We start from the raw sequence: 23,411 nt of genomic DNA on the forward strand, positions 1-23,411 counted from the left end.
AAATGTTTTTGTAATAAAGTTTAGCATGATTGCCTTTTAATTACACTTTATGTATATTGTCTGTAAAGTCCCATGGGGGTACTATAGTATTTCATGTAAAAACCAGGGACAATGGAGGAGGACTAACAAACTACTAAAGGAAAATTACATTTTTGGGGCTGCCATGTTTGACCTTTCCTCCTGAAAATACAGAGATCACTGGCTGTCATTGTTATCCATTGGCTTCAGTACTTTCTAAGGCCGAGTTCACACATATGCGGCCGTAGTTTCATGTCTGGGGACCGCTGTGTCCCTTTTTACCGGTTCAGGTGTGATTCGGGGCCGAATTTTTGCCTGAAGTCACACCTGAATCGGACCAGAAGACACACAGGACCCTTTTTCAATCTGGACCGCAGCCGCCCCGGACCTGTATCCTCACATGTCACACTCACATGTCATGCGAATTGGAGGCCGGGGGGAACCCACCTCCAATTCGCATATGTGTGAACCCGGCCTAAGAAATTGACACACATTGAGTTCACCATAGGTGGGTGTGGTCTATTACATTAGGGTGTGCACCCCTGAGCACAAACACACATGCGTCACATCACTCACTGCCTTCATTCATTCATTCATCCATCCTGAAACATCCCTTGCAGCCGGTGAGAGAGGAGAGGAGGGAAGCTGGCAGCCCTGCAGAGGGGGAAACAGGGGACACCAGGAAGCAGGGGGACTTGGCACCGCACAGGGTGATTAGGGTGTGCCCAGGCACACCCAGCACACCCTGTGCCCACGCCTATGGCGTTCACAAAGTTAACACTTCAGTCTGACTTTCCTGATCTGTTTGCTTAATAAAGGTCAATATGGTTGATTTACTTAATGCAAATAAGCTGTTCACATTGCAAAGGAATTTGCTCTTTGCTTAGTAAATGTGACCAAATTCCCTTTGCAAAGAATGCCCCAATCACGGGCAAGGAAAATAAAACACATGATTGGACGATAGGAGTCAGCAGAGTTTCACCTCATTTCCCTTGCAAAGTGAAAAGCCTTCTTGTCTTTAGTAAATCAATCCCAGGGTCTCAAAATACCGAAGCCGGAAACAACCAAGCAACTCTCATTTTCACAAGGAGGTCAGCAGTAGCAGTCTCTGTATTTCTTTCAATGTAGGTTCCTGTAAATCCAGGGTCAGCCAGGTAATTAGCATTTTCTGAAGCAGGTTAGCAATGACAGCCTTTCTATTTTCATTTATGAACAAGCCTTATGGAGGTAAACTGCAGAATAAATGTTTTAAAAAAATAAAAGACAAAGATAACAGGTTTGATTATTTGATATATATTTTTGTGCATGTTGTTAATACAGATCAATTAAAAAATAAACAATAAAAAGCATAAGTATAGTATATAGATCCTCACAGTTTTTGTTCTTTAAATTACTTAAAGCTAAAGTTTAGGAATGGACATTTTTTATATAGATACATTGGCCCAGGTTGGATTGATTGGGTGAGGCGGAGAGGAGGGCTGGTGATGTCACAATCTCCACCTCATCCAATCTGAGAACACTTTGCCTTCATTGAGAAAATGCCAACTGTACTCTGAGTGAGCCTGTGCCGAGCGAGTGACCTCCTCTGTTCACTAATCAGTAGTGCTAAAGCTTCGTACGGGACCCCGGGAGCTACCAGCAATCATTGTATTCGTGGTGATTACTCCAGAGATTTCCAGGTTCCTTTGGGATCAGTCAGCTATGGCACATACATACTTACATTGGACCAATGTAACTGTGCAAAAAAAAAAAAAACCATACCTAAACTGCCACTTTAATCAAAATGTTCTTCTTAATAAAATGATTTCCAAGTTTAAATCTGCAGAATTGTTTTGGTGGCAAATCATCTTTTTTCTGGAGATTTTTCATTATGCAGAGTTGTGTGAGAGCAATAGTGAGGAGGAAACCTCTTCTGTAGGCGTCATTCTGTACACTAATAGATATGCTGCTTTTCACAGGTCTTCAGTCACCTTCAGACCAACAATGATCATGACTGTATCCAAATCTCTTCATATGTACAATCCATCTAAGAAAGAAAATCAATCATTTAGGCTGCCTTTACATTTTATAAGAGGTTAAAGTATGTCTCTTGGTTGTCAGAAATGATCATTTCTACAAGATGAGTAAGATCACGTTTAGAAAATAAATCTTTGAGATTTTTCAACACAGTTTTCAGAGCTTTTGTCATTGCCTCCTTCAAAAACCCAATGTCAGTTATATTCTGATATTTCACACTCTTCAGATCACGACTTGACAGCTTCATATCACTTCCAAGCTGAGAGCAGAAAGTATCCAGCCATTCACTGATATCACCATTTTTATCAGTGACTATTGTAGTTGATTTGTTGATGGCCTTTAATATAATGTTCCCAAATTCATCCAGTTTAATGTTTAGAATTTCTGATATGTTCTTCTTGTCTTCACAATACTGTTTAACACACTTTTGAATAAAGTCAGTGACTGCAGATTTTGGATCATTAATATAGTCTATATACTGCTGGGAATTTTCATCCTCTGCCAGTGACCTCAGCAGACAGAACTCAAGTTTTGATCTGTTCCCATTCAAGGCTTCATTATTACTCTTTACCTCCCCAGCTAAGTGTATTGCAGATTTCTCATAGACACCTTGCCGGGTGGCCTCTTCCAGCTTGGTACACAGGAAATCTGCCACTGTTGTGATTTGTTTTTTTCCCTCACAGGAGATTTTAAAACTTTGCCAAAATTCATTTCTCTTATTTCCCAGGGAGACACAAGGGTCATTAGCTTTTCTAAAAGCTTCAGAATCCTTCTTAAATCTGCCAGCTGCTTTCCGACACAAGAACAGTGATACGTACAAAGTAAACTCCTTCCTGAATTTAAATGTTTCTAGTGTGATATTTATTTCAGATATTATTATATTCAGAAGCTCATGGAAGTAAACTTTCTGATAATCTAGTTTTTCCTGCAGCTTTTTATCCATGTATTCATCCATTCTCTTGTTTAGAATTGTTATTATACGTTTTATTGTTTTCTGATCATCTGAAAGCTTTTCCTTCCACACTACATATTTTGGCTTGCTTTCAATATAATTAGAGAATATTTGTAGTAAGTCCTTCCAATGATAAGAATCCTTAATTGTATCAGCTATATTGGGTTCATTTTTGAAGCATTCGAGAAACACGTTTTCTAAATCACAGTTGATTTCTGGCGGTTTAGGAGTAAATGTTTCCTGGGTTACTTCAGTGATCAGAGAATTCCACATTATGTTGAATTTCTCTTTCAGTTCCTCTTCAGTGACATTTTTCCCCTGCAAAGACAGGGCCAATTTCTTGCTTTCAGATAACATTTTATCTTCATATTTCTCACTCAGTTTGTTTATAGTTTTACTGTTCTTTTTTGATTCAATGAGCTCTTCAGATTTTTTAAGGATCTCTTTTATCAATTCATCTTTGACTTCGCCCACTTTTATTTCAGTGTTTGCTTTCCATTGAACTAATATCTCTCTGTCCCTTTCACCATCAAAAAATGCCTTAATTTCCCCTTGGACTGTACTGTATATTTCTTCAAACTGCTTATTTAAAGACATCTTATCAACCTTCTTTTTTTCATCCTTGTAAATCTGGTTGCGGATTTTAATTTGAAGGCTCAACATGTGTTCCCTTAATTTCCATGTCCACTGACTGTATTTTACTTCCAGTTTGTTGTATGCAGCAATTTCAAGTGAATTTTTGAAGCTGAATACAAAATTCTCATTGAGCAATGCATTCCACAAATCATTTAATCGACTTTTGAATGTAGAGATATTCAAAATATTGCATTGGCCTTCCTGTTTTCCTGATTCAAGTATGATCCGTCTTAGCATTTGAACATTCTGGCTGTAACTTGGATTTGGGGGAGCCATGGGAGGGTCACCTTCCCAGAGGTGGGCAAAATAATAAATATGTGTGTATACATCAAATTTAATGACTTCATTAAAACATGTTATGTCACACTGCTCTTGCTGTGCAGCACACAATGTCATTTCATCCAGTTTTTCCTGGAGCCGTCTCCTTCCCTCCATGTTTTTCTCTTTGGCTGTTATTTCTCCAACATTTTGATGAACAAATACACAACTGGGTTGTAGCTTGATGTTCCTCATCCTCAAAAATGCTTGTACAGCAATGTGTAGGATGTCTTGCATTTCAGAAGGATTTTCCCCAAAGAAGTTGATCAATGTCAGGTTACCCAGGCCAATTACAAAAGTAGCCAGTTCATTGTCGTGATTAAGTGCAGTTTCTTTTGAGAGCTCAACAGCTTTCAGTCCTTCAGTATCCACAACAAGCACATAGTCAAAGTTCATTTCCTGCCTGAGTTCTTTGTCAACCTCTAAAAGCTGCATAAATGCTCCTCTAGTACATCTGCCAGCACTCACTGCAAACTGAAGACCGAACATAGCATTGAGTAAAGTGGATTTTCCAGTACTTTGTGTACCTAATACAGAGAGGACATACAGCTTTTTGTCTCCCAATATTTTAATCAGCTTATCCAGAATGGCTTCAACCCACCTCAGTGGTACATGGGCGGCATCACCATCCATCAGCTCAATTGGATACCCTGAGACCATAAGATTGGCAGCAACTTTTGGCAATTTTAAAAAACTTTCATTTTTTCTACCACATGTTTCTGAAGCTTCATATATCTGTCCAATTTCTCTTAGAATGTGTTCAAGACCAAAAGTTGAGATGTCAATTGTACCTGATAATTTCTCTAGTTGTCTCTCCTTTTTTTCTATAATCTCTTTATTATTATCTTTTTTTTCCTTTTCCTTTTTTATTTCTGACCACAGATCGTGGTATTTCTGGTAGAGTCCTGAAAGAGTTTTTGAAGATCGATCATCTAAATACATAATAAACCAACGGAGAAAGTACATTTTTGAGTCTTGACTGTCTGAATGTAGATTCTCCAGGAAAGTTCTCATGAAGTCATTAAGGGGAGATGCCCTTTTAAGTTGTTTATTTCTTATTGCCTTCTTTTCAGACTCAATGTTGCTCCGCTGTTGCTCAATACTTATGTTACTATTTTGCTTCAGTCGGGTCACCTCTTTGTCGTACTTACACCAACTTTTCCAGAGATCTCCTTGTAGAGGCAGAAATTCCTCCTTCATGGCTGATACATTTTTTTCTTTTAACAATGATAGTAAATACTCTGCTTGTTCCTTTCCTTGTTTGCACTGTTCTTTGTCTTCATCCACTACAAATCCATGTTTCCTGGCTATACTGGCACATTTAGCAAGTGAATATTTTTCCTTTGAAATTGCCAACAAAGATTTTATAGTGCTTGATATTTGTTGTAACGATTCTGCTTCATTTCGATTTTTTATACCTATCTGTACTTTAGTTCCTTTAGTTAAAAGAGACTTTTCTTTGTCTGGACGCAGGCAAATTAGTGATTTTGGGGATCCTAATAGCCTCAGAAACAGTTTGTTCCCTTTTGTATCCAACTCAGTAAATAGAATGACAATAACTGAGGAAATTTCTTCTAAGAATTTCACTTGCTGGTTATGTTCGCTGGCATCACCATGTAGATTGGTGAATGCAATGCAGTCATCAAATGTGTCATCCTCTTTTCCACCTGGACAATACCAGGAAACCTCTGTCATTCCATTCATCAATAAAGCATTTTCTGTGCTTCCTCTGCAATGTCTATGATAGAAGATATCATGCCTTTGTTTACTAATCAGCCAGTTCATTAACTGTGATTTAGAGGTAGAACATGGACCAAGACGAATGAAGGATATAATGGGAGCCTCAGTTTCCTTAATGAACTTGTCATAAGATTCTCCACCTTTAATTTTCCACTTCTTTTTAATTTCCTGAAAAGTCCAAAGTGGGAACTCTATAGTACTTTTACTAGGTAGAGTTACCAAAAATGGAAGAGCAAACTGACAAAATGAAAGTTTTGTGTAAAGATACTGTCTCATGAAATCATTAGCACAATGGAAAATTGACATTTGGACATCCATTCTGTGAATAGATTGTTCACTACTTAAAATTTTCTGCTCCAAATGTTCATTTTCATCAACATCTAGAAATAGTTTTAAAAGATCAGCTGTGTCCATGTCTTCTTCTTCTCTCATCACATTTACATGGACAGGTTCTCTATTGCATTGACACTGCACATATCTTGCACGATAGTCCAACATAAGTAATTTCTGCAGGAAATGAAGGGGAAGTTGTTTTTCTTCAGAAATCTGTTCTTCAACCAAAGAAGGTTGACAAATCTTATGAAAATCAGTATTCTTCATTTTCTGTGGGTAATACTTTTTAAGGTCCAGTCTCTCCAGCAGTAGTAAAAAGTCTTTGTCTCTGCTGCTGTAATCAGTTGTCATATCATTTTTAGTAGATGTTTTTTGTTCCTTCCATATTTTATTCAGCTCAGCAGCAATCTCATTTTTTTTCAGTTCTGTGTTTGCTGATTCCCCATAGCTAAATGCTCTGAGGTCTTCTTCTAATTTGTACCATTCATGATGTCCTGCATATTGTTCAATTATTTTATCAACATCAGGAGAAATAAGTCCTGCCATGTGTTTCTTCATAAAATGTAGACGTTCTCTTTTCTGTTCTAGAGACATTTCTTGGTATTCACCTACAGATGTCAGACCTGTGTACAGGACGAATGCTTGAGCCCGATCAGTGCACTGACATCTGATGTCTGTGTACTTCTTATAGGTTTCTTGCATGTGATGTTTTAGAAACTCAATTTCTTTACATCCTAAAAGATTTTTAAAGGTGTAGTTTTGAATACAGTATCCAGAGTTGTTGGCAATGCAGAGCATCAGTAATTCCGTGTCCACTTGATTGGTTTTCCTTAGGGAGCTTAGAAAGGAATATAGTGAAAGACTAATGTTCATTGTAGCTTTAATCTTTACTTGACGTTGGGCATCAATGGATGAGTTTGTTTTGAGAGTACCTTGGAGAATATCATTAACAGAACTCTCCAAAATACCAAGAAGTTCTTTGAAATCAGAAACAGTAAATCTTTCAAGTTCATCCTTGTCAGAGTCATATATCCATCTCATAATACATGAAGGATTTGGAAATGTTTCGATGGAATAAATGTGATTCTCCAGTAAGGATTTCAGTAAATCTTTTATAAGATTTGTGTCTTCTGTAGAACGGTCTTTGAATTTTTCAACAATACTTACTAAAAATGCTTGCAGGTTTTTATCTGACAGACAAATAATTTTCCAAGCACTGTAACTTCCTGATGTTTTACAGAGTTCCACTTTCAAGTCATTTAACTCCTGTAAGTGTTGTTCTGCATTACTTGCGTTCCAGAACTCCACACCCTGCAAGATTAAATTAGCTTTTTCTAAAGCATTTGGTAAATTTTCTCCAATCATCATTTCTGTGGTGAGACCAGTCTCTGACCTGTAATGGTCAATCAAACAGGAAGCAAGTTTTACATTTTCTGTAAACTCCTTGTGATTGTCCACAATAATCTTCCACACTGGTATCAGTTGAAATCCACGATCTATGACCCTCCAGGTTTTATTACTGGTTAATAAACCAGATTTCCATTGTGGGAGAGAATCAGCCTCTGATGGACCTCCAGTTTTAGTAACAGACAATTGAACATCTTTCTGAAGATTGGATGTTTTTGTAATGTCCACAGATCCCTGTGTATTTGTTTTTGACCAGTTAATATCTCCTCCAAATACAGCATAACTGGCACCCACATATATATTCAGGGCTTCAGACGTCATCTTTTTTGCTTCTTCCATCTTGTTGCTGTCTATTGCTTCCATGGATGCCTTCCACCAGAATATCCCACCAAAGTGTATTGGCCCAAGATTAACATGTGAGCCAAACCTCTGGAAAAAATCAGAACATTTTGTTGACAAAATTGGTGCATTGGAATCAATTTTTAACAATGTTTCTATCTCCTGTAATGCATTTAGAGCAGAGGGAGAAAGTCTCAGCTGATCCTTACTGAAGTAACAGGATGCTAAAGGAACGTAATTATATCTGGTGGTGCAAACGTAGCCGTGTTGAACTGACTGCTTACTTGTGTGCTCAGACTCTACAGACTTGTTATAGTTAGAACTACTTTTTAGACCAAATCCCATGAAACCTGCAGTAATTGAGCTACTTAAACTTAACCCGATTTTCTCAACTGTTCTCTGAAAACTTGATTCAGCTTTCTGAGAGGAAAATTCTTTTTGTTCAAAAATAGGTCTTTGTTCAGGTCCAACAAGTTTGAAGCCCTCTGGGATACACAGAAGTGGTTCACGTTTCTTAAACAAATCTTCCGCATTTTTGGTTTGGAAAATTCCCTCTAGTGCTAGGCCTCCAGATGAATGTTGAATGACCTCTTCATCCGTTAGGTTTTCCTTTTTGGAAAATGACTCCTCTCTGAGGGAAATCTGATTTTCAAAGTAGTTTATAAGGTCCAACAATGATTTCTCAGGGAGTGCAGAGTATTCAGAAGGAACTTCCAGAATCTTCCACATTTCTTTTTCACACTCTTTAACAATGTCATCTTGTCGACATTTACCTTCAGATGACATTTTTTTTAACTCTGCTAGTACATTACGGGCTTGTTTATTCCTCTCATTTATGAGTTGGTTTCTCTTTTCTTGCACTTCAGCAATTTTTACACTGCTGTCAGGTATATTAAACAATTTATGTAATGCCCTCTTTTCCCATTGATAGCGAATTTTTTCCTCTATCACAGAGCATTCTTCAGGCTGAATATAGTTTAATGATTGAATATTATATATGTCCAAACATTCTTTTAAGATGGAAAGCCAGTACGCAGGATCCAAACCTATCTCCTTCAGTTTATTGGTAAGATCGATATCGGCAGAACAGCCACTGGATTTATAGCCTGACATCTCTATAAATACAATAAAAAAATATTTTAGGAAATACATTTCAATGAAAATATGCACACATTTCATATGTTGGGACAATTTGTCTACTTTTCAAAAAAAATAGTGATCTAACTCTAAACAAACCCCCCGACCCTGCTACATGCAGCTGGTCTCATGCCACTCTCCTGTTGCGCCCCTCTCCCCATCACTATAGAGGCTAAACTCTCAAAATCTTCCTTACATAATCTGTGTGTAGCTTCACAATGGTTACATTGTAATACATAATGCTTACCATAGCCTGCATTATGATGCTACACAGCTGCAGGAGCCATGTAGTAAAGATTCTGAGTGTGCAGACATGGGACCAGCAATGTGCAGGGGGTAAGAAGGGGGGTTCAGGTTTTTTTAGCATTACTTCACTCTTCCGTTTTCTTACCTTTTAAAGCAGTACAGTGCAAGGTCCCCATAAAATACCCAGAGCCCCTTCTCCTTTAAAAATCAGCTAATGTAAGTAATTACAAAATGTATCTGTAAAGAAAAAGGTTATATTTATCTATACACCTTACCTCTGTCTTCTGCATCACAGGGCATGACGTGACATCACTGTCCTTCCGGAAAGATTCCTGGGGAATGCAGAGCAAGCTTTTTTTTGCAAGATGACACTCCAGTTCATTACACAAGTGTCTTCTCTCAAGATCTTGGCTGCTCTATATCCCCCAGGAGCTAACCAGGAGTGTGACATCATCCTCACCTAGGCATCATAGGCGGTAGATGGGGAACGGTAAGTATCAACCTAACTTTTTTCTTTACATGTACATTTTGGAACTATTAATATTAAGATGGAGGAGGCCTTAACAATATCAGTGGACCTTGCCTTTTACTGCAAGGTCCATTTTAAATCAGTAATCTGACATTCCATTCTTCCCACTTAACAGGGAGCAGATTGCAGAGCTGTAGCTGTGACTTTGTTGAGGTCATATTGGACCACTGCTCATACATTGATAGCAACTAAATTCTATGGAGCTTTCTGCTGGGGAGGTAGAACTGGCACCGGAAGATTTTGCACTATTTATAACAGTAAGACATTTAAGACATTTAATTTAGCTCTATTTTCTTTATTTAGCTATGCTTTAAAGCACTGTACCGAGCATTCCTACCCCCAATGACTACAGTGTAAGGGGGTATTCCAACTTTCCCTGACAGCAGGGAACTCTTATTCCCACTGACACTAATACTGAGGCATTTCTCCTTCCACTGACACAATGCTAGGACCATAAATAATCGGATAATTGAGGATTTTACTACAAATGCTAACTGTTGAAACCCAAAATGTTCCCAAGAAACCTAGAGACATATTATAGACTGTTGATAAGTATGATACTGTATAGATGGCCCTATAGCAGGGTCATGGCAGAATCATGAACAATATTTTTTAAATAAAGCAGACTAATAGTAGACAGCAGGCATAAGAATGTCCTGATTTTACAGAGCTTAAAGGAAATCTATGGTCACAGCACACACTTACATTTTATAACATTAGCATAGTAATTGAAATACAAGCAATAGTTATTTTTGGCAATCCAATATAAGATTACTTGAAAAATCTTTGTGAGTGCTGCCTGTCTGCTGGCCATCTCTTTCCTCAACTTCCTGGATTCTCTGCTTCTCCTCTGCTGTTTATGTTCATTTTAAGGACTACATATCCCACAGTACTTTAAATACAGTATCTCACAAAAGTAAGTACACAGCTCACATTTTTGTAAATATTTTCTTCTATCTTTTCATGTGACAACACTGAAGAAATGACACTTGTCTACAATATAAAGTAGTGAGTGTACAGCTTCTATAACAGTGTAAATTTGCTGTCCCCTCAAAATAACTCAACACAAAGCCATTAATGTCTAAACCGCTGGCAACAAAAGTGAAAATGTCCAAATTGGGGCCTATTAGCCATTTTCCCTCCCCGGTGTCATGTGACTCATTAGTGTTAAAAGGTCTCCGTTGTAAACGGGGAGCAGGTGTGTTAAATTTGGTGTTATCGCTCTCACTCTCTCATACTGGTCACTGGAAGTTCAACATGGCACCTCATGGCAAAGAACTCTCTGAGGATCTGAAAAAAAGAATTGTTGCTCTACATAAAGATGGCCTAGGCTATAAGAAGATTGCCAAGACCCTGAAACTGAGCTGCAACACACCTTCAAGACAACCACTGCCTTGCCAAATATGCATGTCTCCAGACCTAAACCCTATTAAGCATCTGTGTAGTATCCTCAAGCAGAAGGTGGAGGAGCGCAAGGTCTCTAACATCCACCAGCTCCGTGATGTCATCATGAAGTAGTGGAAGAGGACTCCAGTGGCAACCTGTGAAGCTCTGGTATATCTGATTGAAAAAGCTGTCCCTTGATTCTCAAGAACCGACTCGGGACCTTTAGCTTAGAAAACTTACAGAGAGTAAAAAGTGATCATCCACCTTTTAAGACACTGACGGAAAAAATGAAGTACTTCCTGTATGGGTGGGGTTATATAGAGGGGGACGTCCTGTCTTTTTTATTCTGCCAGTGTCCATTCACCTATAGGTGGCGTATAACCCAGATAGTAATGTATATGGCTGCTCTGTGTCCCGTAATGTACTCAAATAAATGGGTGTGAGTGTAACGGAACTGCTGCCCCTTCACTTTGGTTGATCCGGGATAGAAGCACTGCCCTGGGATTGGATACACAGAAGGCCTGTACCTCTGCAAGGACAGCCCCCCTGAAGAAGCCCGTTCTATGGGCGAAACATGTCGGGTTCCATATGCTGTCCCGTTTTAACACCTTGACAACATTACTGTACTTGCCTGTGTCCTTTGATTATATATATATAAAATCAAAGGACACAGGCAAGTACAGTAATGTTGTCAAGGTGTTAAAACGGGACAGCATACGGAACCCGACATGTTTCGCCCATAGAACGGGCTTCTTCAGGGGGGCTGTCCTTGCAGAGGTACAGGCCTTCTGTGTATCCAATCCCAGGGCAGTGCTTCTATCCCGGATCAACCAAAGTGAAGGGGGCAGCAGTTCCGTTACACTCACACCCACGGTCGCTTTTTCAGTCAAGGCCACAAGCGGCTGGGGGACACAGAGGGGACAAAAGGACTGGAATGTAAACCTTGGAAGGATTTGAAGCCGAGGGACTTAGTAGTGCCACCTTACAACACTAGAGGTATTGGGTAGACTAATGCTTAAGTGGACAGTGGCACTTCTTGTCCCAGGGGGCTTCCAGATTTTGATAAGTCCCCCGCTCACAGACCCCCACAACCACCGGACAAGGGTTGCGGGGATGAGGCCCTTGTCCCCATCAACATGGGGACAAGGTGCTTCGGGGGGGGACCCCAAAGCACTCTCCCCATGTTGAGGGCATGTGGCCTGGTACAGTTAATTTTTTCTACATTTTGGCGTGGAGTTTTCCTTAACCACTTAAGGACCGGACCATTATGCTGCCTAAGGACCAGAGGACTTTTTCCAATTTGGCACTGTGTCGCTTTAACTGCTAATTGCACGGTCATGCAATGCTGTACCCAAACGAAATTTGCATCCTTTTCTTCCCACAAATAGAGCTTTCTTTTGATGGTATTTGATCACCTCTGCCGCTTTTATTTTTTGCGCTACAAGCGGAAAAAAAAACAAAAATTTTGAAAAAAAATATTTTCTACTTTTTGTTATAAAAAAAATCCAATAAACTCAATTTTAGTCATACATTTAGGCCAAAATGTATTCGGCCACATGTCTTTAGTAAAAAAAATGTCAATAAGCGTATATTTATTGGTTTGCGCAAAAGTTATAGCGTCTACAAACTAGGGTACATTTTCTGGAATTTACACAGCTTTTAGTTTATGATTGCCTATGTCATTTCTAGAGGTGCTAAAATGGCAGGGCGGTACAACCCTGCCATGTTGAGCCCATTGAATATTATTTTTTTGTCCCAAGTGATTGAATAATGACAAAAAAAAAAAATTACAAAAAGTCACTAAATGATATATTGCTCACACAGGCCAAGGGCACATGTGGAATTGCACCCCAAAATATATTCAGCTGCTTCTCCTGAGTACAGGGATACCAAATGTGTGGGACTTTTTGGGAGCCTAGCCGCGTACGGGGCCCCGAAAACCAATCACCGCCTTCAGGATTTCTAAGGGCGTAAATTTTTGATTTTACTCCTCACTACCTATCACAGTTTTGAAGGCCATAAAATGCCCAGATGACACAACCCCCCCAAAAATGACCCCATTTTGGAAAGTAGACACCCCAAGCTATTTGCTTTGAGGCATGTTGAGTCCATGGAATATTTTATATTTTGACACAAGTTGCAGGAAAGTGACAATTTTTTTTTTTTGCACAAAGTTGTCACTAAATGATATATTGCTCACACAGGCCATGGGCATATGTGGAATTGCACCCCAAAATACGTTTAGCTGCTTCTCCTGAGTACAGGGATACCACATGTGTGGGACTTTTTGGGAGCCTAGCCGCGTTGCGGGGCCCCAAATCACCGCCTTCAGGATTTCTAAGGGTGTAAATTTTTGATTTCACTCTTCACTGCCTATCACAGTTTCGGAGACCATGGAATGCCCAGGTGGCACAAAACCCCCCCAAATGACCCCATTTTGGAAAGTAGACACCCCAAGCTATTTGCTGAGAGGAATGGTGAGTATTTTGCAGCTCTCATTTGTTTTTGAAAATGAAGAAAGACAAGAAAAAAATTTTTTTTTCTTTTTTCAATTTTCAAAATTTTGTGACAAAAAGTGGGGTCTGCAAAATACTCACTATACCTCTCAGCAAATAGCTTGGGGTGTCTACTTTCCAAAATGGGGTCATTTGGGGGGGGTTGTGCCACCTGGGCATTCCATGGCCTCCGAAGCTGTGATAGGCAGTGAAGAGTGAAATCAAAAATTTACGCCCTTAGAAAGCCTGAAGGCGGTGCTTGGTTTTCGGGGTCCCGTACTCGGCTAGGCTCCCAAAAAGTCTCACACATGTGGTATCCCTGTACTCAGGAGAAGCAACAGAATGCATTTTGGGGTGTAATTTCACATATTCCCATGGCATGTTTGAGCAATATATCATTTAGTGACAACTTTGTGCAAAAAAAAAAAATGTGTCTCTTTCCCGCAACTTGTGTCACAATATAAAATATTCCATGGACCAGTGGCGGAATTTCCAGGGTCGCAACAGACGCACTTGCGACTGGGCCCTGGAATTCTGCCAGTGTGGGGGGGGCCCCAAGACGCCGCACCTCCCCTGGCTGGCATCTAACTACACAGGAGAGGGGGGCGGGAGGGGGCGATCAGGAAGCTATGTGATGTCTGCGGGATGTCCCTCCAGGCAGCACACAGTTCACTTCCCGAATATCAGTGAGTACAATGGAGAGGGGAGGGGCCTCTGACCCGAGCAGACACCAGATTCAGTGCACAAGTTTGTCCCTCTGCTTGTACACTCTGAGTCTTGCTGATACACGCTCAGGTCAGAGGCCCCTCCCCTCTCCATTGGATACAATGATAGTCGGGAAGTGAACTGTGCTGCCTGGAGGGACATCACAAGGAAGCATCCTGCTTCTTCCATATGTGCTTCTCATGTAAGTAAAGCACAACACTGGCCACCCACCTGTCCCCTCTCACACTGCCCCCCCACCTGTCCCCTCTCACACTGCCCCCCAACCTGTCCCCTCTCACGCTGCCCCCTCACCTGTCCCCTCTCACACTGCTCCCCCACCTGTCCCCTCTCACACTGCTCCCCCACCTGCCCCCCACCTGTCCCCCACCTGCCCCTCTCACACTGGCCCCCCACCAGTCCCCTCTCACACTGGCCCCCCACCTGTCCCCTCTCACGCTGCCCCCTCACCTGTCCCCTCTCACGCTGCCCCCCCACCTGTCCCCTCTCACACTGGCCCCCCACCTGTCCCCTCTCACACTGGCCCCCCACCTGTCCCCTCTCACACTGGCCCCCCACCTGTCCCCTCTCACACTGGCCCCCCACCTGTCCCCTCTCACACTGGCCACCCACCTGTCCCCTCTCACACTGGCCCCCCACCTGTCCCCTCTCACACTGGCCCCCCACCTGTCCCCTCTCACACTGGCCACCCACCTGTCCCCTCTCACACTGGCCCCCCACCTATCCCCTTTCACACTGGCCCCCACCTGTCCCCTCTCACACTGGTCACCCACCTGCCACATAGCCCCTCTTTTATCACACTGCCCACGTCATACTATTTCCCCATCATACTGCCCCCACCTGTCTCACTGTCCCCTGTCACACTGCCCCCTTGGCACAATACATTCCTGTCATACTGCCCCCTCCTGTAACACTGCCCCTCCATCATTCTGCTCCCTCGTCACACTGCCCCCTTCTGTCATATTTACCCCCCTCCTGTCACACTACCCCCCTCTTGTTAAACAGTCCCCCTCCTTTCACAGTGCTCCCTCATTACACTGCCCCCTCTTGTAATACTTCCCAGGTATCCTTTTCCTGTCACACTGCCCCCCTCTTGTCACAATATCCCCCTGTCATACTGCCCCCTCCTGTCACACTGCCCCCCGTTTTTCACATTGCCCCCTCTTATCACACTCCCCCCTCTGGTCACACTTTCCAGATACCCTTCTTTGGTCACACTGCCCCCTCCTGTCAAAATACCCCGTCATACTGCCCCTCATCCTTTCACAATACCCCCCCCCATCATAGTGTGGGTCAGGGGCCCTTCATGGTTTCTTGCACTGGGGCCCTGAAGGTTATAGTTACGCCTCTGCCATGGACTCGACATGCCTCTCAGCAAATGGCTTGGGGTGTCTACTTTCCAAAATGGGGTCATTTGGGGGGTTTTGAACTGTCCTGGCATTTTATGCACAACATTTAGAAGCTTATGTCACACATCACCCACTCTTCTAACCGCTTGAAGACAAAGCCCCTTCTGACACTTTTTGTTTACATGAAATTTTTTTCTTTTTGCAAGAAAATTACTTTGAACCCCCAAACATTATATATTTTTTTAAAGCAAATGCCCTACAGATTAAAATGGTGGGTGTTTCATTTTTTTTTTCACACAGTATTTGTGCAGCGATTTTTCAAACGCATTTTTTTGGGAAAAAACACACTTTTTTAAATTTTAATGCACTAAAACACACTATATTGCCCAAATGTTTGATGAAATAAAAAAGATGATCTTAGGCCGAGTACATGGATACCAAACATGACATGCTTTAAAATTGCGCACAAACGTGCAGTGGCAACAAAATAAATACATTTTTAAAAGCCTTTAAAAGCCTTTACAGGTTACCACTTTAGAGTTACAGAGGAGGTCTACTGATAAAATTACTGCACTCGATCTGACCTTCGCGGTGATACCTCACATGCATGGTGCAATTGCTGTTTACATTTGACGCTAGACCGACGCTTGCGTTCGCCTTAGCGCGAGAGCAGGGGGGGACAGGGGTGCTTTTTTTTTTTTTTTTTCTTTATTATTTTTTTGCTTTTTTATCTTATTTTTAAACTGTTCCTTTCATTTTTTTAAAATCATTTTTATTGTTATCTCAGGGAATGTAAATATTCCCTATGATAGCAATAGGTAGTGACAGGTACTCTTTTTTGAAAAAATTGGGGTCTATTAGACCCTAGATCTCTCCTCTGCCCTCAAAGCATCTGACCACACCAAGATCGGTGTGATAAAATGCTTCCCCAATTTCCCATTGGCGCTGTTTACATCCGGCGAAATCTAAGTCATAAAAATGCTCATAGCTTCCGGTTTCTTAGGCCATAGAGATGTTTGGAGCCACTCTGGTCTCTGATCAGCTCTATGGTCAGCTGGCTGAATCACCGGCTGCATTCTCAGGTTCCCTGTTGAGACAGGAGAGCCAGAGAAAAACACGGAAGACGGTGGGAGGGGGCATTCCCTCCCACTACTTGTAAAAGCAGTCTAGAGGCTAATTAGCCGCTAGGATTGCTTTTACATGAAAGCCGATCGCTGGCTGAAAAGAATGATACCAAGATGATAACTAAACCTGCAGGCATCATTCTGGTATAACCACTCAAAGTCGTGAATGGCGTACCTGAAGACAAAAAAATAGTTAACAATAAAGCACAGTAAACAGTGAAGTATAAAAAATTGCATACCTGAAAAGCAAACATGATAAAACATAATAACAATAAAACATTGCAGAATAGAATACAGTAAAAAAGAGCAGAACAATAGAGAGAGAATAGAGAGAGAGAGAACAATAAAACGACAACTATTATTTTTTATTTTATTTTTTTTTGTGTTTTTTTTTTTTTACACTGTTTTTGTAACTGTAACTGTAACGGTAACTGGTTCCAGGTTCGGGTCTCTCAAAATGCGATGGCATCTTGGGCGACCCTGTGAAAGTGTGCCTAGTCTGTGCAATGCTGTACCCTACGCTAATACTCAACTAGTGAATGGTAGCATTCAAAACATTCACCAATGCAAAGACCAGGATTGTCAGGACAGGAGGGACAATAATAGCGGGTGTCACGCCTATATCCGCGCTTCCTGCAGACACAACATCTTTTTTGGGTGGGTTCGTTGGGTAGGGGTACTCGGGAGGACATAAAGAAAATGCCTCTCATGCAGCCGACTGCATTTGGTTGGGGATGTGAATGGGGGAAATACGGGCGCTGCAGAAGCGGTGGGTTCCCAATTAGGATTGGCGAATGCAGCAGGAAGGGCACTATGGGCACGACGGGCCTGTGTTTGTCTTTTTGGTGGCAGCGGGACACTACTTGTGCTTGCCACCTCACCAGCTTGAACTGCACTTATGGGACTCGCCACGTCACCAAGTGTTACTGCAGTGCTGGTTTGACTACGACCGGGGTGTACTAGGCCGCTGGTGCTTGCCAGTTCACCAAAACGCTACCAAAAAAACTGTTAGCGATCGCAGGGATCAGGCCTGACTCTGCGAACGCTGCAATTATGCGTTTAGTGTTTTGTAAGTGTCAGTGATTGATCGATACTGCACTTGGGTGGGCTGGGCTGGGCCAGGCGGAGGGGCAAAACGCAGGTGCTAGCAGGTATCTGGGCTGATCCCGCTAACACTGCGTTTTTGGGAACCCTAAACTGCTGGGGACGCTAGTATAGATCTGATCGGATCACATATTGATGCGTTCAGATACTATACCACTAAGGGAGGCGTATGCTGCGTGCGTGGGTGTTAGCGGTACTGGCGCTAATCTGACGTTGCCTGGGGCGACGCATATCACCGCCGGGCCATCAGATGGCTAAACCTTTAGTAGGTAATAAACGGCGGGTGCCCTGACACTATAAAAAATAAACGAACTAACCAGCGTCACCCGTAACGGTTATACGGTGATCAGTGGTGAAAGGGTTAACTAGGGGGCAATCAAGGGGTTAAAACATTTATTAGGTAGTATATGGGGGTCCCTGTCGCTATAAAATGCTGACGGCGAACCTAAATATTTACCTCCCTAACTAGCATCACCAGCGACACTAATACAGCGATCAGAAAAATGATCGCTTAGTGACACTGGTGACAGGGGGTGATCAAAGGGTTAAAACTTGATTAGGGGGGGTTAGGGGGGGTGCCCTAGACCTACAGGGGGCTAACAGTAATTGTCCTACCACTGCTAACTGTCACAAACTGACACCATGCAGTAATCAGAAAAAAAAAAACTGCTTGGTGTCAGTGTGACGGGGCGGGGGGGTGATCAGGGGGGGATCGGGGGGTAAAGGGGGGGTGTTATGTGTGCCTGGCATGTTCTACTGTGATGTGTGAGGGTTGTGCACTCACATTTCAGTCTTCTCTCCTCGGCGCCGGAACGGAAACTGCCGAGCCAAGGAGAGATGATATCACAGAGGCACTACACAGAGGCAGGGGAAGAATCTCATTGGCTGGGAGCGATCGCGAGGGGGGGCCACGATAGGATGGCCTCCCCCTCATCTCTGATCACTGCCAGACCAAAGGCGACCGCCTCAGGCACCGGGGGGGTCCAATCAGACCCCCCTGCCCGCGGGAAGGCAATCACGTACCAGGTGCGTGATTTTGCCTGCCCGTGCCATTCTGCAGACGTATATCTGCGTGAGGAGGTCGTCAAGTGGTTAAGATCCATTCCAAGTGCCTGATATGGATTTTACGCCTTTTTAAAAAAAAAATCGGTGCGGGGTTCCCCTTAAACTTCATACCAGACCTGAAGGGCCTGTTATGGACTGGGGGGGGACCCATGCTGTTTTTTCAAAGATTTTTATCTATATTGCCGGGATCCGACAATACATTACAGCCGTGAGCAATCTTAAATTACATTTTTTCCTTTCAAAATTTCATTTTGCTGCTCTCATTCATTACACTATATACGGCCGCTCTTTAAGCAGCCTTACATAGTGTGGGGCCTGATTGCATGCTTTGGCCAATCATCGGACATCAATGCACTGCGATTTCGCAGTGCATTATGGGGCATTCCGCGGGCGCTCGAATTTCCCGCGAATGCCCCATAATGTTCGATATTCAGCGACGTGTGAATGAGCAATCACCGCGGGCTCATCTCTAGTGCATAGTTCCTAACTATACTAGCGGATAGTTTCTTCAGTGCACCGATGATGTCGGCAAAAGCGTATATAGTGAATATCTCCTAAACAGTACAAGTTTAGGTGATATTTACAGTACCCACAGGTAAGCCTTATTATAGGCTTTGAGAATGAGAGGGGGTAAATAGTCTTATATTTATTAGAATTTTTATTTTTAGGCACTAGCCCTAGCGGTGGAAGGTGGAAGTTACCGCAAGAGGGGTGGAGAAAACGGTCTCCTCCCTTCCCCAATTTCCTTGCTCAGTTTACAGAAAACAAACTTTGGTAAAGCAGTCACAGATTTCAAATTGTCCGTCCAGAAACAACCCAGACCCAAATAACAAGGCAGGTAAAAACCTATATAGAAACCTGATGTAGCACCCTGATGTTTAGGCAGGGTTGCTCCTAAATTTACCTGCCAGGTGTAGTTACCTTGGCTCATTGTTAGGGATTAATTGGTTTCACCCTAGGTCTGGAATTGCTGCACTTCTCTCTTCTGACACTAGATGGCTGGGTATCTGGTGACATGAGATAAGACAAGGGCAAAGCAAGGACAGATTAGGAGTATATGGGGTGTCTCAGCCAATGGGCAGGGGTTTACTTGAATCCCTTGGCCTGCTGGGAGAACCTATATATTTGGGTGGAGTCAGGTGATCGGGGGTTCTGTGCCACCTGGACGGCTGTCTGGGTGGACATGTGTTGTGCTGCCCGGGCTGTATGCCAGAGTTTGGGCCTATCCCGGGCATATCTGGCTTCTAGGCTGTCTGAGGGCTTATTCAGAAACAAGAGAGCAGGGCAGGGTTGGGATTGTGACTTGCAGTCCAACCAGAAGTGATGGTTCTGCCGGCCAGAGAACCTGTCGTGATCAGAGATAGAGGGGAAGCTGTCGCCACTAAGGGACCAACCAGTTTATTATCAGGGACCACAGTGAGTAGCTGAAGCAAGTACCGGAGCAGTATTCTCACCAACCAGGGATGGTGAAGAATCTGCAAACTTCAGCAGGTGCCAAGCCATGGACCCAGTCAGTGGAGGTGCATTATTGTTTGTCAAGCCAGGGACTGAGCAGGCCAGCGGGCCGACGCTTGAAGAGTATCTGGAGTGCCAAGCCAGGGACCTAGCAGGGAAGCGCTTCAGGAAGATACTAAAGTAAGTAGATTGGAAGAGCTCATAAGATTTAGTGGCAGTGAATCAGCAAGTCTAGTGAGAGAGACAGGGAGCTCAGTGGGCTGAGAGTCTACAAGAAGTGATTATATATATATATATATATATATATATATATATATATATACTGGAATTTTTCTTCTTTCCTTTTTTTTATACTACTAGTGGAGGCAATCAACGACTTAGATTAGGACTGCAATAGAGTGGCGGCCAATCTGACACTAACTGATGCTGGGGGGAACTAGCTAACTGCCACTGACATCACCAGAACACTAATACAATGATCAGTGCTAATAATATACACTGTCACTGTACTAATGACACTGGCTGGGAAGGGGTCAATATCTAGGGTGATCAAGGGTGGCCTTCATAAGAGGCCCAGCGCACCCCCCCCCCCCCCCCCCCATCCATGCGTCTGGATTTCCATGCAGGGTGCCAGACGCATGGATTACAATGGGTTTTTTTTTTTGTTTTTTTTAGAAGCACGTGAAAAGAGCCTGAGGCTCTAAAAGGCTTTAAAAAAGGGTGGGTTCGGGACGCAGAACACTCCACCATGAGCCCACCCAGTTATGTGACAATAGCGAATGAATATTCACTATTCCTCCTCATTCTACTCCTCGCCAATCAGGAAGCCCCTATTGGCCAGGGAGTCTTAGGACTCCCTGGCCAATTGTGTCTCAGGACACACTTCCTGTTTCTGTTCAGCTGGAAGGGGAATGTCTCCCTGTGTGCTCACCGGAGTGGCCCCCGGCCCTTCCTTCTTCCTGTCTCCCTGCCTCAATGCCTCCATAAGGTAAGGCAACCAGTACTCCTCTCGGGTGACCATCGCCGTCCATCTCCCATGGGGGGTGACTGTCGCCGTCCGTCTCCCATGGTGGGGGTGATCGCCACCCATCTCCCGCATGGGGGTGTGGGGGGGTGCTGGTTGACCGTCACCATTCTTCTCCCGCCAGGGGTGTTGGTATTCATTTGTCAATATGTGGTGTTGCGCTCTAGTGAATGATGGCTCATCGATGTTTCCCTGGACCATTGTACATGAAGAATACTAGGCGATAGCCACTGCCAGATCCCGGATTCACTCATCATCACCATTTACATCACGCTGTTACCTTACAGCGGTAAGGTAAGGAGCCATTGCACATTGAGGTGTTTATACACTGAAGAGGATTCACATCACTTATTCACTGAAAGACTGTATCTGCACAGATTGTCTCTTGGAGCACAGCACTTTATTTATTGCACTTTATCTATCTAGTTTTTCTGGATACCTATGTGCACTGCTGGACTCTATTTCTATATTGTGTCAGCATTAGCACTTTGATCTTATTATTTTTTATGCCATTTTTTCAATTTTCTGTGAATGTTGAATTCTATGCGATTATGTAGCGTTTAATATGCAATTTTTTAATGAAATTTTGCACATGTGATGTACACTTAATTTAGCACTTTATTTATGGTAATGAGCCATCATTCACTACAGCGCAACATCACATGTTGATTTTTATAGATATTTATTGTTGGTACGGATTGACCAATCCGGTGTCTGCTGCAACTAGTGTTCCATTATTTATTATTATCCAGGTAGCGCGGGAATATTCTCTTTATTTATGGTATTTGTTTGTGCCACCGCCCCCCCCCCCCCCCCCCCGCCCCCAAAATAGTGAGCACCAGCAGCCACTGGTGGAGTGCATATGCGCGCCGCCTGAAAGCCCCGAAGAAGGCAGCAACGTATGGGTACATCTCTTTTCCTACAGTGAACACTCACTTGTTAATTAATATTAACAATTAAGCTTTGTCAGTACCCCCCATAAGCACCATTTTAGTGGAAACCGGTGGAAACCTCCTTTGATTAAGCCCCAACTCCACTTTATTTTTTTGTTGTAACCTCAACGTTCCTCCATCACATTTATTTTATCCTTCCCACAATATATGACTTGTGCTGGATCAGGGAGTGATACCTCTGTGGAGACGAGGTGAATACTGTTGCTAGAACTGTACTTTCAGCTATGGATTCAGCATATTTCCATTGTCCTTTTGTCTATTCATACCACACCTTGTACACCTCTGCTAAGCAAGCTTACCTGCTACCAATGAAGTGTAAGAACTAAAGACGGATGTTTCTCACACGGGGACAGTCTCTATACACAGGACATTGATCTTCCCATCACATCACTGCTGGAAAAGTTAAAATAGATTATTCTTCTGCAATTAAAAGCTTTACAATTACATGTAATGAATTACTGTATTGAGCAAACAGTTTCCTGTTATGATCCACTCTCCTTCATATCCTTCTGTTATCCTCCATATTCATAGGCAAATTTTAATGACTTTGTTTATTTCCCCATCACTGAATAAGGCCGGGTTCACACTGGAACGACTGTGGATCCGACTTTGCCCTGTGACTTCATGTCCGATCTCCATCCGACTTCAATGAATGGGATCCGACAATGCCAGAAGAACCAGAGAGGGGAGAAGACATCAGTGGAGGAAGGAGATGAGCCGGAGAGGGGGGAAAACATCAGCAGAGGAAGGAGAAGAGAGTGGAGAGAGGAAAACAACCAGAGAGGGGAGAAGACATCAGCGGAGGAAGGAGAAGAGAGTGGAGAGAGGAAAACAACCAGAGAGGGGAGAAGACATCAGCGGAGGAAGGAGATGAGCCGGAGAGGAGAGAAGACATCAGCGGAGGAAGGAGATGAGCCAGAGAGGGGAGAAGACATCAGCGGAGGAAGGAGAAGAGCCGGAGAGGGGAGAAGACATCAGCGGAGGAAGGAGATGAGCCGGAGAGGGGAGAAGACATCAGCGGAGGAAGGAGAAGAGCAGGAGAGGGGAGAAGACATCAGCGGA

At 43.0% G+C, this 23,411-nt stretch overlaps 2 protein-coding genes across 2 annotated transcripts in view; both read right to left on the reverse strand.

The window, feature by feature from the left end:
* LOC141111840 (interferon-induced very large GTPase 1-like) overlaps positions 1–22,772 on the reverse strand; it is a 263,662-nt gene extending 240,890 nt beyond the window's left edge. Inside the window, exon 1 of the mRNA XM_073603995.1 lies at positions 22,649–22,772. The gene's annotated coding sequence lies outside the window, so the exon portion shown is untranslated. The remainder of the gene's footprint in view (positions 1–22,648) is intronic.
* Positions 1,791–8,872, reverse strand: LOC141111839 (interferon-induced very large GTPase 1-like). Its single transcript, XM_073603994.1, has one exon. It carries the CDS (start codon positions 8,870–8,872, stop codon positions 2,084–2,086), a length of 6,789 nt encoding a protein of 2,262 aa, XP_073460095.1. The 3' UTR covers positions 1,791–2,083.
* Positions 22,773–23,411: the final 639 nt, after the last annotated feature.

This window comes from Aquarana catesbeiana, linkage group LG11 (assembly GCF_042186555.1).
Source record: "Aquarana catesbeiana isolate 2022-GZ linkage group LG11, ASM4218655v1, whole genome shotgun sequence".
In the NCBI taxonomy this organism is placed as follows: Eukaryota; Metazoa; Chordata; class Amphibia; order Anura; family Ranidae; genus Aquarana; species Aquarana catesbeiana.